The sequence below is a fragment of the Triplophysa rosa genome, linkage group LG22, assembly GCF_024868665.1.
Source record: "Triplophysa rosa linkage group LG22, Trosa_1v2, whole genome shotgun sequence".
Lineage (NCBI taxonomy): Eukaryota > Metazoa > Chordata > Actinopteri > Cypriniformes > Nemacheilidae > Triplophysa > Triplophysa rosa.
Window position 1 is genome coordinate 19,486,042 of NC_079911.1, and position 16,743 is coordinate 19,502,784.

The 16,743-nt window shown below is 39.9% G+C and overlaps 1 protein-coding gene across 1 annotated transcript in view; it reads right to left on the bottom strand.

Annotated features, from left to right (window-relative positions):
* tcf7l1a (transcription factor 7 like 1a) overlaps window positions 1-6,082 on the bottom strand; it is a 31,348-nt gene extending 25,266 nt beyond the window's left edge. The window contains exons 1-3 of the mRNA XM_057321366.1: window positions 4,669-6,082; window positions 4,484-4,556; window positions 4,266-4,393 (exon numbers count right to left, since the gene is read on the bottom strand). Of these exons, the coding sequence (XP_057177349.1) occupies window positions 4,266-4,393; window positions 4,484-4,556; window positions 4,669-4,854 (387 nt within the window). The 5' untranslated portion in view covers window positions 4,855-6,082. The remainder of the gene's footprint in view (window positions 1-4,265; window positions 4,394-4,483; window positions 4,557-4,668) is intronic.
* Between the last annotated feature and the right edge of the window lie 10,661 nt (window positions 6,083-16,743).

Sequence of the window (16,743 nt, forward strand, 5' to 3'; positions counted from 1 at the left end):
TTTTAAATCCATCAGAGACAAAACGCACATTTTGGATAAATCAAAAGAAACCTCCGTTTCAAAGGACATGTGTCAACTATCATTAAAATCCTTAAAGTTTTCTCCTTCTACCATTGGTTGACAAACAGGTGGCACCGCCCTAAACCACTGATTGATCCAAAGTTGCATCTGCATAATAAGCATTTATATTAGCAATAAATACTCTTTTTTTTTTGCTCCCTTCCTCCTCCAACAGCTGTCTCAGAAAATCATGGAAACTTTGTAAAGCACTTCATATTACTGCCTCCTAAAATGCTTCATTGTTTCCCTCACTATTGTAAGTCACTTGCAAGCATCTGCTAAGTGCCTATATGTTACCGTAAAAATATGCTTTACCTTCGAAACTAACTAATACCTTGAAACAGTATTAAAAGTTTAAATGACAAGCAAACACCATACGTAAAAACGGATCAAGAATATTCCAAGCAACTGCACAAAAGTATTCAAAGCGCCTAATAAAGGTCTTTGCACATACCGTCTGAAATTTTCTTATGCGTTTTTTCGTATTTGGCGCTTGTTTGTATGGTGTCTCTGAATTGTCAAAACGCCTCTCAAAACGCTTGCTACGGATGCGAAAAACGCAGAAAATCGAACCCAGTCCGAATTTTTTATGACGGACGAAAATATCGGAGGCAGTGTGTAAATGTGATTGACACAACGTGAGGTCGTATTTATTTTTTAATGTGCGTAAATTTTGGACTCAATGTGAAATGGCGAAATGGGAAATGTGAAATCTCTACATAGAAACTGCAAAATAATGCTTTCAGGTTGTGTTTACAATGACACAAAATAAAGCATGCATGCTTTGTGACATGCAGTTATGGTTCAGCTTCATTACAACAAAAACAAAAAACGATTAAAACCACAGGCGCAGCCACGGCACTCTGTTATCTACACCGTACTGTAAACACAAGGTCATACACAGATAATTGGCCAACATGAGATAAAGCCATCGCAGCAAATTCTGAATGATTCCATGCGGCCGGTGCAGGACTTGATATGATCAACAGGAAAGAAATCTGTGCTACAACTCCAACCTTGAGAACAGCTCCCTGCATTCCTTCATCTACTTCCTGTGGCGTTTCTTCAACCCCTGTGGTTCACACTCGGTACACATACATATAAACCTAAACTACTGATGATGCCTATAAATTGTGTGGAAAACCATATAATGTTTGGAAAGCAGTTCTCTTGACATTTGTTGCTTTTGTTTTGTCTTGAGTTTTCTGGTTTGAATCTCAGCAAATAATGAAGTCACTAGAGATGCCACCGACGTTCTAAAACGGTCGGCACATCATTACCTCATGAAACATCAGTACAGTTAAAAGAAAACTGGTTTATGTCTTGTGAAATTCCTGGCCTCCTAACAAGTCACTGCATTCACAGTGAAGATTTCTTCAACGCAAAAAAACAAAACATTGGGGAAAACACAAAAAAGCCTTAATTTGGGTTTGTTTAGTTTACACTTACAGAAAGAAGAAAACATCTCCACAACACATTAACTCAAAACAAAACAGTAAGACAAACAGTGTGTTTATTCTGTCATTTCTGCAAACATTCGTATGCTGGTTTCCTGAACTGTCCTGCACTACAGGAATGTTGCCATAACTTAAAGACCTGGACAATGTCCCCTCTGTAGCTGAAGACGGGAGGTGGGACGAGGTGGGGGTGCCTGGTTTCTCTCTCCGTCCACCCCCACCTGAGTGCTGAGTGTGTGGAAAAGGATTGGGCTGTTGACAGGGCCGCTCTCCCGAGCACTATTTGTTTATGTAAAAAGAGGCCCTATGTACGAGGACAATTCCCTTGTTTACTTTATATTGTCTCGCAGGTCTTAAAATACCATCGTAGAGCAGATAGTTTAAAAGACAGAGGGGAAGAGATTCAGAGAGGACGCCAGTCAAGAGTCAAAGTGCTCGGACAACACAGCTACGCGAGCGAGGGCTTTCCGCTCGCTGGCTTGCGCGACTTTGTCCGATAAGCGTACTTAAGTTCGGTTAATATCTTGGATCCGCCTGGCACGACCCCCGGTGAAGTGTTTCCTTTACAAAGCTGTTACACAAATTTGTTGAAACGTTTCTGCATTGTCGAACACCTGGGCCACCTTTTGCTAAGTCAGCCTCACGTCCGCTACAGCGCTAAGCTAGGAGAAGTTGTTTAAAATAGATGTATTAAAGCTAGCAAAAAAAGTTAACATCTAACAGATGTTCGCATACACGCAGACCGACTTTAGACAAAGCGTTACTGTCTCACCACGAGGCCTGAGACAGAAAATCAAATAAGACTCATTTTACCGAGCTAGCAACAACGCGTTCACTAACCCTCAGACAAAACCGATGGCCTTTTACCCTGCTGTTTGCTCTCATTTGAAAATAATTGAATCAATTAAGAAAACGTTATTAAATTAGGAAGTGATAATGAGCAAACAAAGAGCTATGCTGCCAACTGATATGGAGATTGCATGCGACCAAAGTGCTGCATTAGCATTTCCAAAAAGAAGACATTGTGGGGGATAATATCCTTCTTCGGCAGCTATTAACTTGAGGTTAAAGCAAACCACGTTAAGCCCACTAACTCAGTTAAACTTTTGCTAATAAACAAAAATATAAAGGACCACTATAACAGCGACGCTAAACGTTCACAAGAAAAGCCCTTTGGTGTTTTTCCACAGTACAACGAAAACAACAAAAGCCGAGAGAAAATAACGGTCCTTGGTAAATTGTCGCATAACAGCTAGTGTTTATGTTCTAAATCCAGTGCCAACGGTTACCGTAAACAATTTTCTGCTTCAGTTCAGTAACATTACGTGTTTTTTTTCCCCTCATAGACTGAGTGGCGCTTCACAAACTTTTGTACTCCAAAACTATACACAACCTTGCTATTGTACACCGGGAAAGAGATGGTTTAATCACTTGCCTTCGGGCTAACAAACACACACTCACACACACAGAAGCGGGCCAGAAGTCAGATGTTATTATGCATCTTATCTACTTGCATCACAGACGGTCTTTGTTACCTCTGTTATAGGTAACCTGTTTTCCTTACTCAAACCACTCATGCGACAGCAACCGTTCTGTGTAAAATGAGTGTAGAAAAAAGCCATTGTGCTGCAAACAAGCAAATCTAATACCGCATCTAATACCCATGTGTATGACCTAAAGATTCATGCGTTCCCACAAGTTAGCACCACAATGAAAAATGTTTATCGCCACAGGAATTTTTCTACAGTGACATGTTAGCCTATGATTGCATGCCTCAGCATTTACGCTGACATTGTCATGGTGGCTTTCCAGAGCAGCAGGCGAATACGGCTTTCTTGAAGCTAAATAGAGAAAAGCAAACACATGCAGCAATTTGGCTGCGATTCACACTCGCCTCTGTGGGGGCTTGCTGCTCAGGTAGCTAAACTGCCCCCCTAGGTGAAGATGTTATTAAGATAATGGGCATCCAGTGGAGACCTCCGATAGGGCCGTCAAGCGGTAACTAATGATAACAATAGTCGCTTAACAGCTCTCTAATTGAAATCCAGTTTCACTGATGGACTAGGACTATGGAAAGAGTCTTATTAGCGCTTTCCACAATCTACACAACTACCTAGCTCAGAAGTTTATATGGTGCAAGCCATCACACAGAACCTGAATAATTCAAATAACTCAAATAGCACCACTGTATCACACAACAACAACAAAGGTAGTAAAGACACATTCCAGACAGCAGAAAGCTGGATGAATTTAATTTGCCTGGGCTTGCCTCCAGTTTGTCGCCTGTTATGATAATACAAAATTAATTGTGCATCTCTGTAGGGTTGCGATGCTAAAGGTCCATTTCCATGCCCTCGGAGGCAGCAAATAAAGACTTCTTTTGTGCACGAGTGAGCCTAAGTAAACGACTTATTGTGCAATGCATCAGAACAGCCCCATAATACACGTACGCGCATGACTCAACAAGTGGCAACTGGGGGGAACTTTGGTAAACTTCTTTAGCGCGGCCTGCGTAGGTTTTTACGGTCTTCAAACGTGGGAAAGAACATAGTACGACTCGATTAAGTGAAAAAACGACAACGAGCGAACAAAGGAACTTGCGGGTCCTCGAGAGGCCACTCGAAGGGAATATGGCGCAACTTTTGTGCCGCGCGTGGCTCGATACAGAATGTTACAGTGCCGTAAATACGGAACGCGAGGTGACGTCACAAAGGCGACTGCCGCGGCAAAAAGGGAAATGTCACGTACCGTCCGTGCGCTGGGAGACAGAGACCCGTTGGAGAGGTATGGACTCGTGAGATCCGGGAACACGATGAACGGATAGCCAGCGTAGGGGGGTCCCTTGAAAAATCCTCCATCTTGCTGTCGTCGCAGAGCTTGGGGAACAACAAAGAGGACAGTGAATGAATAAAGTATACCAGTGCACTCACACAAAGCGTAAGAGCCCAAAATAAAGACGTCTGTACCTTCCGCAAAGTATTCTCTCTGTTTCTCGTAACTTTCTAGGTCGAGTCTGGGTTGGGGACGCCTGTCTGTTTGCTTGCATAGGGAAATAAACGATCCGATTTTAGGACTTGCAGCATACGTATATATGCACGCACGCACGCACGCACTTGATCCACTAAAATAACTGTATAGAAGCGTTACTTACTTCGGAGTCAGATGAGCTGCTGTTGTTTTCGGACTCGTTTACCAGAGAAGATTTCACGTCGTCTAGATCTCTCTCCGACGACACGTTCTCGGATATTTTCTCCTCCTGCTCGCCTTCGTCTTTGAAGGATATAAGTTCATCGTTTGCACCCAGGTCATCGCCACCTCCCCCGTTTAACTGAGGCATGTCGGTGGCAAAGAAAAACTCCGAATTCTGCTCGAAAACAAACGCAGGAAACTTTCTTCTGTAATCCGCACTAACCCCAAATCTCAAAAACGTGACCGCGCCGACGTTAGAAGGAACACGGCGATCCCAGTTTTCCCATGATCGGATCAGATCAGAAAGCCTGTGGGTTGATCAGATTGGGAGTTTTTGCGCTCCGTGTGCGCGCGCTGCGCTCTTCCTACTAAACCACGCTGAAATAAACATCAAAAGCAGTCCACGTGCATCATTTGGTATCCATTCGTGCGCTGGGAGTCGTCTATTAGTCCTGAGAGGGACGGAAAGTCGCGCACCGAAAAGTTGAGAAAAACAACGGTGAAAAAAGTTTCAGTCCGTCCTGTTACTTCAGAGTTTCTCGTCCACACGCTGAAATGTCTCCGTGTCAAGCGTAACGGCGTGTCAGTCCCATGATTTGATTACAGGCGAGCAAACTTTCTCGCCGTATTTTTATAAATCTACAATTGAGCTCCGATGATGGACTGCGAGTGCGGATAAAGAAACATTTGTATCCCAGGATGATAGAAGCGTTCTGGGCTGGAAGAAGGAAGGAACACCCTCGTCAGAATGAAGGAGGAGTTTGAGATGTAAACCGACACCCCATTCACCACTACAAACCCCCTTAAAGGAACAGTCCAACACTTTTTGAGGGTTGAAAGTTTCAATAGTTTCAGTAACCTAATGATCCTTATAAAATGTATGATGATCAAAAAAATCTGATTTGACATACAAATATACAATTCAAAACTTTTCCTTCATATGGATACACTAATCAGTCTCATTTCATATGACAAACTTCTCAACGCGTAGCTGTAATAAATTGCCTATATATTCACAATTGTGTCATATTTGTAATATTATAAAGAATGAAAAAGTGTAGTTTCATTATAAAAAGCAGCTGCTCAGATGTTGCAGGACTTCGTAGTCCATATGAGCCCACATCTTGTTTTGTGCGGGCAGCTACAATATGGGTTATTTTCCATGTTAACATATAAATAGGGGTGGATGCGGTTGTGGAAAAAAACACATCAAAATCTTAGCAACATTTTATGATGTTTACTTACATTTTTGACGGTTACTTGCAAAGGCTTCAATGACTTTCGATCTTAAACTGAAAGAGACAATGCTTTGTATTCTAAGGTCCACATTTGTTTTGGATTTTTCTAATATGTCTATCTTCAATATTTCGACTCTCACCCCTGATCATTTTTAACCTGTTTAAAATTATTATTTATTATTAAAAAATCATTAATTATTATATTTTTTGCAGTCTACTGTTGTTTTTGTCTCCCACAGTTGGCTTGCATCTTTTTATCTTAACATTGAGCCATCTGCTTAATATTCGTTGTATGTTTCTCCTATTGAACTCTCTTTCCTCTTGTGAAACGTTGAATCTCCGATGCGCTTCTTTATCTTTCTGTGCAGTTAAAATGTTCTTTGGCCTCAGCGTTCATCTCGAGGGGCTTAAATAATCAGGACTGTGTCTATGTTTGTGCTTTCCGTCAACAGGGATAGCCTTTCGCATGTAGTGCGTGGCCAAGTGGACCAGGCATAAATCATTCAGCTTTAGTCCGATTGAAATGAATATGAAAGTTCTGGGGGGGAGAGAGAGAGAGAGAGTCAGGTGTAGGAATGCAGAAAGAGAGAGCACTGGGCAGAATGAATTATTCAAACGCTGATATATTAAATCATATGAGCAATGAATTATTGACATGTTGACTTTGCGGTTATCGGCGACATGGGAATTTCTCTCTGCGTTTCCTCTCTGTTGATCAAGGATAAACCGGCTGCACAGCTCTCTGCATCTCACCACAAAATTTGAATGGATTTGAAACCAAATAAATAAAACGAGGAGGGTTCATAAAAACGAGCGTGGCGAACAGGTGCATGTTGAAACAGTTTCCCCTTCTCACAGCCACAAACTGGCAGGACTCCAGAATTGAATGTACCAGCTCCCAAATGCCCTTAAGCAACATGAGCTCCGATAAGCTGCAATAGAAAAAAATCTTTTATGGGGCCCATATGCATTTGTCATCACAATTTGGTCTACTCCACGAAGGGCCGTTTCGTAACGAATTATAGCTCATCTGGAAATGCAGGAAACAGACTACACAATGAGCATCCTTCCCCCAATAAAACCAATACTCTCGGGACAATGTGCTCGCGTGTCGCACGATAAGCTTCAAAGAAAGCCAGCGAGAGGAGCGATGAGGTAACATCAAAAACTTTTGATGTTCAAAGACGAGTGCATTAGCACTAAGAGAGGAAGCACTTCATTTCAAGATCAAATATCCTTTATTTCAATCAGGGTTGGGACTCAATTTTGTAAGAGACCCTAGACACCCACTGATGCAGCTCCAGCACCTTGCGTTCACTTTCATCATCTCGGGGTTGAAAGGGGAATATTGGCCCGCTGCACACTCAGGGTTAACCGTGAACGTCTGTTCACAAACATCAAAGAGGAGGGAATGGAGAAGTGCATCACCCTTGATTAAGCCACATCTTGTCTCTTCTCTGAAAGTGCAGAAAAAAACATAACAACTGGTCATTAATGCATAAGACGGGCTGGGGAAGATTCCCTCCTCGGATCACGAGAACTATGAATATTACCTGTCGTCTTCTCTTTCATCCTACCCTGCTTTTGTGTGGCCCAAAATTGTTGCGCTTTCATGTTTTAACACCTTCTGCCTTCTCTTTGGATATCACAGCAAAGCCAGAAATGATGATCGAATCAATGATAAATCAAATAAAAAGGCATGAGATGTTTTCTCGGTTTGTAATCCGGAAAATAATATTTTCCCACCAGCAAAGTGTCGACTGTTGGTGTTATATTCTGAATGATCCACGAGAAGAGGAAATAACTCTTATTGTAGACAATCTGAAACAACGCTTTCCCTCTCTCTGGACATGTGAAAGGTCAAACTTGGGTTTACCACGCGTCGCTTCTGCTTTCATTTTCTCTGAGAATGTCATAATAATGTCTTTTTATATCATGTAACTGGAACGTCAGATAATATCTTACACTGGGGTGTTTTGTTCATATTTACCTGACGTATTAAACGGAAGGAGAGGTGATTTCGTTTTAACTATAATGTGACATAACATTGACAGAATGAACTAATATATAAAAACCAAAAAGAATCCCAGCGTTCTCATTATTTATAGTTATTTTAAAGAGATAGTTCACCTACAAATTTGAATTCTTTCATTGTTTACTCACCCTCACGTGAATTCAGACCTGTGTGATTTTCTTTCTTCCGCAGAACCCAAAAGAAGATATTTTGAAGAACGTTGGTAACCAAACAGCATTGCTCCCTATTGACTTCCACTGTGGACACAAAACTACTGAGACATTTCTCAAAATATCTTTTGTGTTCTGCCAAGGACAGAGTCGTACAGTTTTGACATGAGGCTGAGTATATGATGAAAGACATTTCATTTTTGCGTGAACTATCCCTTAAATGCGCTTTTTAGTCTCCTTCCTTGTATTATAATCCTATGAGATCTTGTGAAGTCTTAAATCTCAAAACTGTCCATTATTTTTGTAGTCGTAACCAACTCATTATTTAGTGAAAACATCTTCACATTTGCTGTACATTGTTATTCTGTTTTCTTTGTTGCTTTGCTTCAAGGCTTCAAACCATTGATCACCACGTTTCAAAGTGCAGATCAATAGTTTACACTATGTGCACCCACAACGGAGAGCTACTTATCACCTGAAGCATGTCATATCATGCATGATCAATATAACCATAAGACAGCGGTAAAAGATGCAAATACTCTCTGGTAGGGACGCCGAGCGCTTGCACACGTGTGTTGGAACGGCTCTGAGGCTCCCTATTGACATAATTACGTTCACTTTTTAGGGAGGCCTCCAGACTTGGGCCAATGTATAATTAACACAATAAAACTTTCAACAGCACGTGGGAACAGGCACATTTTTATACGAGCCATAAATAATGGAGCGTTTCACCTGGACAGGATGTAAAACGCACATGCTATAAAACACACAAAACAGTCAGGATGCAACAGGGAATTATATTCATACCATCTGTGTATGTCGAGCGTAATATTTTGCGGTCGGGACATTTTCTCACTTTGTGGGGAAGGTGTGGTTGCTCGGCAAATTGTGGAGTAAAAGCGTTTGGGTATTTTAAGATGTTTTGAGGTTGTGTAGGCCTATGACTGGCTGGTCAGTTTTGAACGTGCACTGTAGAACTTTGCTGTAGTTTTGCAGCAACTTACTGTAGATTTAATTACTTTATTAGTACTGTTTTCAATTTGAGTTCAACTTTATTTCAACCAAAATGAAAACACTTTGACTTCTGAGATTCAAAATGAGCGAGAAGAGACTGGAATTAGCACAGCAACGCTGCAAAAACATTTTGTCTTGTTTTCTAGTAAGAATATTTAAAACTTATTAAATTACGATACATTTACACAACAAGAAAAGTGACCTAAGATATTTAGTCTTGTTTCTTTAAAGAAAATATAAGTAATATGTAAGTTTATGTTTAGAACAAAATTGCAAATTAAATCTACAGTAAATTACTGGCAAACCTGCTGCAAAACTACAGCATCGTTTTACAGTGTGGAGACGTGGCGTTTTTTTATTATTTTAAAGAAAGTTTTGCCAGCAAGTGCATTAGTTTTAAATCTGTATTTTATGTGCAATCACATACATACTTTAAGTCTCTAAATGAGCAGATTTTAATTAATTAATCAATTGCCCGAAAAATGTCAAAATGTATTCAAAAAAAAAATATATATATATATATATATATAGACCTTCAGTATGAAGGTCTGGCTACGCGAGACTAACCGGAAGTTAAGTTTGGGCCACATAACGATTGTTCAAGTTCAACTTTGTAAAAGTAATATGGTATCATGCTATTCTAAATATAGCCAGCATGCACATTCCGCATGCACATTTTGTGCAGACCACCGCAACTAAAATCTTTTTAAGCTTTGAAATTTTGTCCAACTCTATTTAAACTTAAACCCTAAGAAGCGTCTCATGTTGGAATCTCATTTGTGCGCTGTTGTCATTTTCTCACATTACTAATGGAGACACGAGAAACCGTTGTTGTTGCAAATATATGTAAGTAACATCACTTTCTGGTTCACACACTCTGCTCTCAATTACACATGCTCGAGTTGTGTGCACAGCAGAAATATGCACAACCAGCTGGTGGAAATTCGAACCCACACTCAGTTATCTTCCCTGGCATCTGCATGACTTCCTCCAGCCGTGCACTGAATTCCCTCTTTGTCCCTACTGATGTGGGCCTCACATGAATCCTGTGTCTCAAGCAGTAGACATCCTCATTAAAGATCGTGAGATGGATGTCATGTTGTGGCTTGGACCCTTTCCTCATCTGGGCCATAGACAGAAACATTTTCCAGTAAAGAGGGGAACCGCTGTAGGTACCCTGATCCAACAGATGTGTTTGCCTAGAATTTCCATTACCATGACCAACTCTGATATAGCGGAGATATCCACGGTGGTCTGTTTAGTATAACCATGACAGAAGAAGGGGCTGGGAGCTTTTTGTAGGAATACAATACAATGATAAACACAAAGAGATGAGATGTTTCATTAAAAATGTATATATTTCTTTTCGGTATTATGTTAATAAGCTATCTCACAAAAGACATCAAACATAACATTCAGACCTATACATTAAACATATATGATGAACTAGATCTGACCAGACCCCCAAGCCCACCCCCTGAACACCACAGCACATTTCTGGGGGTGGAGGAGACGTGAACATTATTTCAGCTTTTCTGCACAAACTTGTAAAAACTCTAATGAGCCAGAGGAGAAACAGCCAGCACAATATGACTTCAGACTCCATCGTTCCGTTTTATTTTTAGCCGTTAAACATTAGGGCGTTGGACGTATAAAACGGCTACATAAATTTAGAAATGTTCTTCTCAGGTTGAAACTGAAAAAGTTGCATGGACCAAAACGCATGCATTCTCTGAGATGAGTCCAAGTCATAGGAATACTCATTTTTTCAGTCATTGGGGGCCAACGTTGTTTTCGTACCAGCGTTCTTCAAAATATCTTTTGCGATCTGCAGAAGAAAGTTATACAGGTTTGAAATGATTTGAGGGTGAATACATGATGAAAGAACCTTCTTTGTGAACTATTCCTAATGCAACGAAATGTTCCTCTGGGATTTGTATACAAACACCCATCCATAATGCATATTGTAGAACGACTTTGTTTCATGAGAGTTCGGAACACATTAATACTTCATCACTTCATGCAAATACGAATGGTTAAACTATTATATAACACTTAAAGAATGACTGGTTGTCAAAGCACAATGCTCAATTTGAATAATTGTGCACTCCATCATGCAACATCTTTAGACAAATTGGCACCACGCAACCAACACTTGACAGTCACAAAAAGATCTCCTGGCATCTTTGTGTCGCCACAGCATTGCACAAATATTGCAAAGCGCTACATGTGGAGTCCTCGTGTCTGAAAAAGAGCATTGATCCTAATAAACTGCTAACAGATAACAGAGAATAATGAACAACACCTGATCAAATGTGTTCACAGATACAGACGTGTTTTTCCTGTCCAACAGTGCTGATGGAGCTGATTGGTTATCACACATTTCAGCCGAGCGTGAACAGTCCAGTAATATCTTATCAAAAGTATAGATCTATATTGTTTGAGAGACATTATAGTATGCAAGAGGCCTGTTTCATTTTAAACTCCAAAACGGTTGACATTTTTGTAAAGCACGGACTATAGATGTGTTGGAATATGAAAGACGTGTGCTGTGTTGTGGTACAGCTGCAGACCGAACCCCACAGCTGCTGAGGAAAACTGTGAGAAGAGAATGTTAATCCTTGTGGGTTATTCCTTCACGCAATCGCTCGACAAGTCAAGATGGAACAACACGTGGTCCCGAATCCGGGTTCTGATGTGCTCGGCTTGTATTTCTAATCCGTAAATGCTGCAGGTGACCCAAAAATACAAATTCTTTATTTAATCATGTCATTCCAAACCTGTACGACTGACTTTCTTCTGCAGAACACAAGAGAAGATATTTTGAAGAACGTCGGTAACCAAACGACATTGGTCCACATTGACTTCCACTGTTTGGACACAAAACCACTGACATTTCTCAAAATATCTTCCTTTGTGTGTTCCACAAAAGAAAGAGTCAAACGATGAACTTTAAAGTGTCCATTCTGCCGTTTTCTGTACCAAGTTGACTTATGTCATGTAAAGGGAAGTTATGAAGATATACAGATAAAATGTGCAACAATAAAGAAATACTGGGATGCTTACGCTAAAAGTTTGTGTTTTTGCTGGTTCAATTACAAGGATCATGTAGTTTGGCATCCAACATGATTTTTTACAGCATTCTGTTGCGCTAATTTCTTCATGGTCATACATCTTAAAAGCATCACCTCCGTGAGTTTTGGGCACTGAATGAATCAAGGCAGAAGGAAATTTTGACAAAACTCACATCTGGAATGTTACATTGAGTAATGCGCTCGCTGTCACAAAAAGTGCATCCAAAGGGAGGATATAACCACGCACATACCAAAACAGGCAGTGACAGTAACCTAAACTCAAAGCCAACCGTTATAGACAAAGATTGATGGAACATTTTGAAACGATTAAATCTTTGTGGTTTTGCTTGCTGATGACTAAAAAGGAATACATTCGAGCAAAAGACTTCCTTAAAACAAATGTAAGACGAAGCATTCATCTCGGTTTGCCTCAATGTTCATTGTTGACACGACAGCCATCTCTAAATCTGAGCTGAGCAAAGACAGACTTATTTGTTGAAATGACATGGCTGTTGGTTGAATACTTAGCTCAGCACAGATTCATTTTCAGTGGATTCAATACATGTGACCATTATGTCCCACAAAACTAAAATAAGTCATTTTATATCGCCTGTAGAGAGCTGATCTTGACTAATTAGTGTTCATTGACTAATAAAAACACAATGCACGTCTCTTATTTTAAAATCAGCCTACGCAGTGACGTACAACTCTGTAACAAAAGCATCATTTACAGTTATGTAATCCCCTTTTTGTGTTTATGGTTGATTTCAGGTGAATAAAATGTAACTGCCATGATGCAATAAAAGCCACAACATCGCCTCAGGAAACACATTAATTTGGAAAAATACACGTGGTAGTCACATTAGACTAACCTTAGATTAACATGAAATGACAACTGACCTTGTTAACTTTTTTGATGCATAATCTTGTTTTCCGATGCAATTATCTAGACATCTTTAAAACAAGATATATTCATTTGACAATCAAAATAACTTATGCTTTAAACTACAAAAACTGTTTGCCAATAGATGGTTTCATCTGATGCACAGGCCTGGCCCGAAATCAACTTCTGGTCTGTGTTTGATTATTATATAACGATATATTTTACATTTAAGATGTCATACTTAATATTAATTTACATTCATATTTTATTGTATATGAATTGCACTAAATTAAAACTACTCGAATCTCTACTAGATTCTTTGCGGAAGGCTACCCGAAGTCTATGTTTCAGCCACATAACATTTGTTTATGTTGTTGCCGCTGAAACAGTCCATAGGATAAGAAAAATAACTGAATTCAAAAGGAAAGCACGATTTTTTTCTTTCCAACAAATAGATTTTTCTATGGTTTTAAGCAAAAACAAGCAAGATTTGAAAGCAAGACATAAATTTGGCTTCCTAGGAAACATTATTTTCTTAAGGATGCTTTCATGACGTGATGGAAAACTAAGAGTATGACTTTTTGCAGTGTGTGATTTATCTGTCCATATTATTCCAAATCAAAAAAAGTTTGTATTCACATCTAAAACGGCACATTTCAGCTGAGAAATCCCTTAAACTCCTCAACCCCTCCACTCCAGTGACCTGACTACATCATGGTATGCAATTCAATAGATTCCTGATAAGTTCCCGATGAAGTCCTCTCACTTAATAACATTTCACTCAAAAACATCACATTACGCAAAAACAGCTCTTCACATTGATTCCACATCTTCAGCTATTAGACAATAGGAAATCCAGTGCACATCCAAAGATGAGAAACACTACAACACAACAAGTATTTCAAAAACAAGGAAGAAGCAAAAGTTTAGTGATACTTTGGACTTGTTTGTCTTCATCTCCCAATTGTGACCTCTCACCCGCGTTCTATACGTGTAACTCCAAGAGGCTATTAACCTTTGACCCCACACTGTGGTGAAAGCTATCAGTGTCAGCGTGCAAAGGCTGTTGAGTACCTATTGTATATAAACACAAACCCCTGTTTCCCCGATTGTCCCGGTGGAGGTCATAGTCATATCACATCCTCTGTATTCGCTGACCTTAGCTCCGGCGGGCTAAGCTGTGACCATTAGTAAATGTATTTGGATTGTATATTTTGGTACGATTTAGTACATTTGAAATGTTGAGTACATTTTTAAATCTGATGACCAGAATGGTTATTGTTGGCAAACACACTAGCAACATAAGCCTGAGCACATAGCAATAATCATTTAAGAAAATGTCATATTCTCGTCTACTCTATTCCTGTAATTTGTCCTAAAAAAGGCCCAATATTTGCACCCTGGTCAATATTTGGAGCCTCACAAACCAGATTGGAATGATGTGCATTGTTCGGGGAATCTAGGGATGCCTGGGTGCTGATGGAGGATGGGGCCGTGGGGCCCCGCGCTCCATTCCACAGACTCTTTGTGTTCAGCTTTTTCATTGGACCTTCAGACCTGCGCTGAACGGGCCAAGACTAAACCAGTCACAAAGCTATTCATTCGTCCAGGCTTTGGGGACAGATGATTGAATCATGGCAATTAGATTACGAATTGGATGATCTCATCCAATCAGAGCAGTGATACGAACGAGAAAGTAAATCCCCATCACCTTGCTAGGTTTTGTCTGCCAGCGGTCACTCAGCTAATGCAATGAGACGAACCAAGACATCGCTGGTTACTGCGGCTGCCTCAACTCCCACTGTTTCACTCCTACTCATCTAGCCAAGCCGTATATCAGTCCGAAAGGAAATCCCTCTTTTGTTCTTCAAGGAATCCGAGAGAAGGGGTGAGGCGGAAGGATGTGTCAGAGTATTTCAAACAGCTGGAGAGTGCCTGTCCAAGCAGCGGTGTGATAACCTATTTGGAGAGCGCTGACCACTTGTTGTGTCATGTCTCCTGAAGGAAGCCATCCATCACTCCTGCACAGATTTAAACATCTTTAAAAACACAGATTTTTAACCTTAAAAAGTTGGACTCTGTTTGATAGAAATATGGATATAGATAAAGTAACAGACCTCAATAATGGATGGTTGTTGGATGACCAGTTGACCATTGTGACCCATCCGTAAGTTAGTCCACTAAACAATGAGCTTTTATTGCTGTTAAATGAAGGTGTTGGATCTGAGTTTGGTTTGAAGCAAAGGTTGATGATCAGAGAACGGGAGGAGTCCTGGGGTTTGGACTCACTAATGGGAGGGAGGGGAAGGGTTAAGACTAATTGCCACCATGTTGAGCTCCACAGGGAATCAATGGGTCAGTCTGACAATGGACAAAGCTCTGACCACCAACACACTACTGCCTTGATTTGATTTATCCCCACATTGGATTATGACCTCAGAGAGCAGGGCAGAAAAAAATCACGAGCCGGAACAACATTACCCACTTCATTCATGATTCAGACGCAACTAAAACTATTAAAACATGTATGTGAATTGAAAGAAAAACATATTTTGGCCTAAATATTATTTAAAAAACTTGGAAAACATCACCTCAGGAATAAACTGAAATAGGCTTATGTTTGAGGCACAAAAATGATAAAAAATAAATTCATCTTATAGCAACATAAAAAATAAACATATAAAAAATAAAATGTCAGAAGCACATAACAAAATGGCAAAAAATGTAACTACAATTAACTCAAAATAAAAAAATTACATTAAAATAACACAACTTAAAAAATATAAAAGAATACAATAATAAAAGCTAATTCAACATATTACAACTGAAACTAAAAACAATACTATAGTAGCACTGGTCAGACCTTTTCTAGATCTCTTTAAGATTTTCCTATTCATGTATTAAATGTGATGCATTATTACCTCTTGAACAACTATTAGAAAGATTTCTATTGAATTTTACACATTCTAAAGCAGTGCTTAAGGCATCTAAAGTTAAATGTCCGTGGTTCTATCCAAATATCAATAAAACTCGATGATTGAAATGTTTTCCCTCCCTTTGTGCAATAAATACTGCTATTCATACACCGTAAAATCCTGTTAAATTTACTGTTAAAAAATTGCCAGCAGCGGTTGCCATAAATCCACCGTTAAAAATGTGTATAATATAATGAAAACCAATAACAGAATGCCAAATTTTGTTGTCTTTTTGTTGAAATAAAAATACTTGTCTTGTCTTCTTGTAGTGCACTTAAAATGAACAATCGCAGTGTGCCGAGCACCATGTGGACAGCAGAGGTGTTGCCTTCACCGTGCCATCAGTTTGTTTCTGTTTTGGCCAGCCTAGTGTGGAAAGGAAATGAGGTACTATTAGGATACAAACTCTAGCCGTAAAAAACAGCCACTCCATGAAAAAACCTCTTCTCAACACACCAAATAGACCATAAAACGTTGTGGGGACTGGACTAACCACAGTTAAAGCAAACAATGTCGTTTAGACCACCACAACCCACATGTTATAAAGTCTCCTGTGAAATGTGTCGGAACAACCTGATGTGCAGTTACGCCCCGCGAGCTCACCGACGACTGATATTCAGTCACAGCTAAAGATCTTCACAAGTGACCTCACGCTGTTAGTCTGGCACA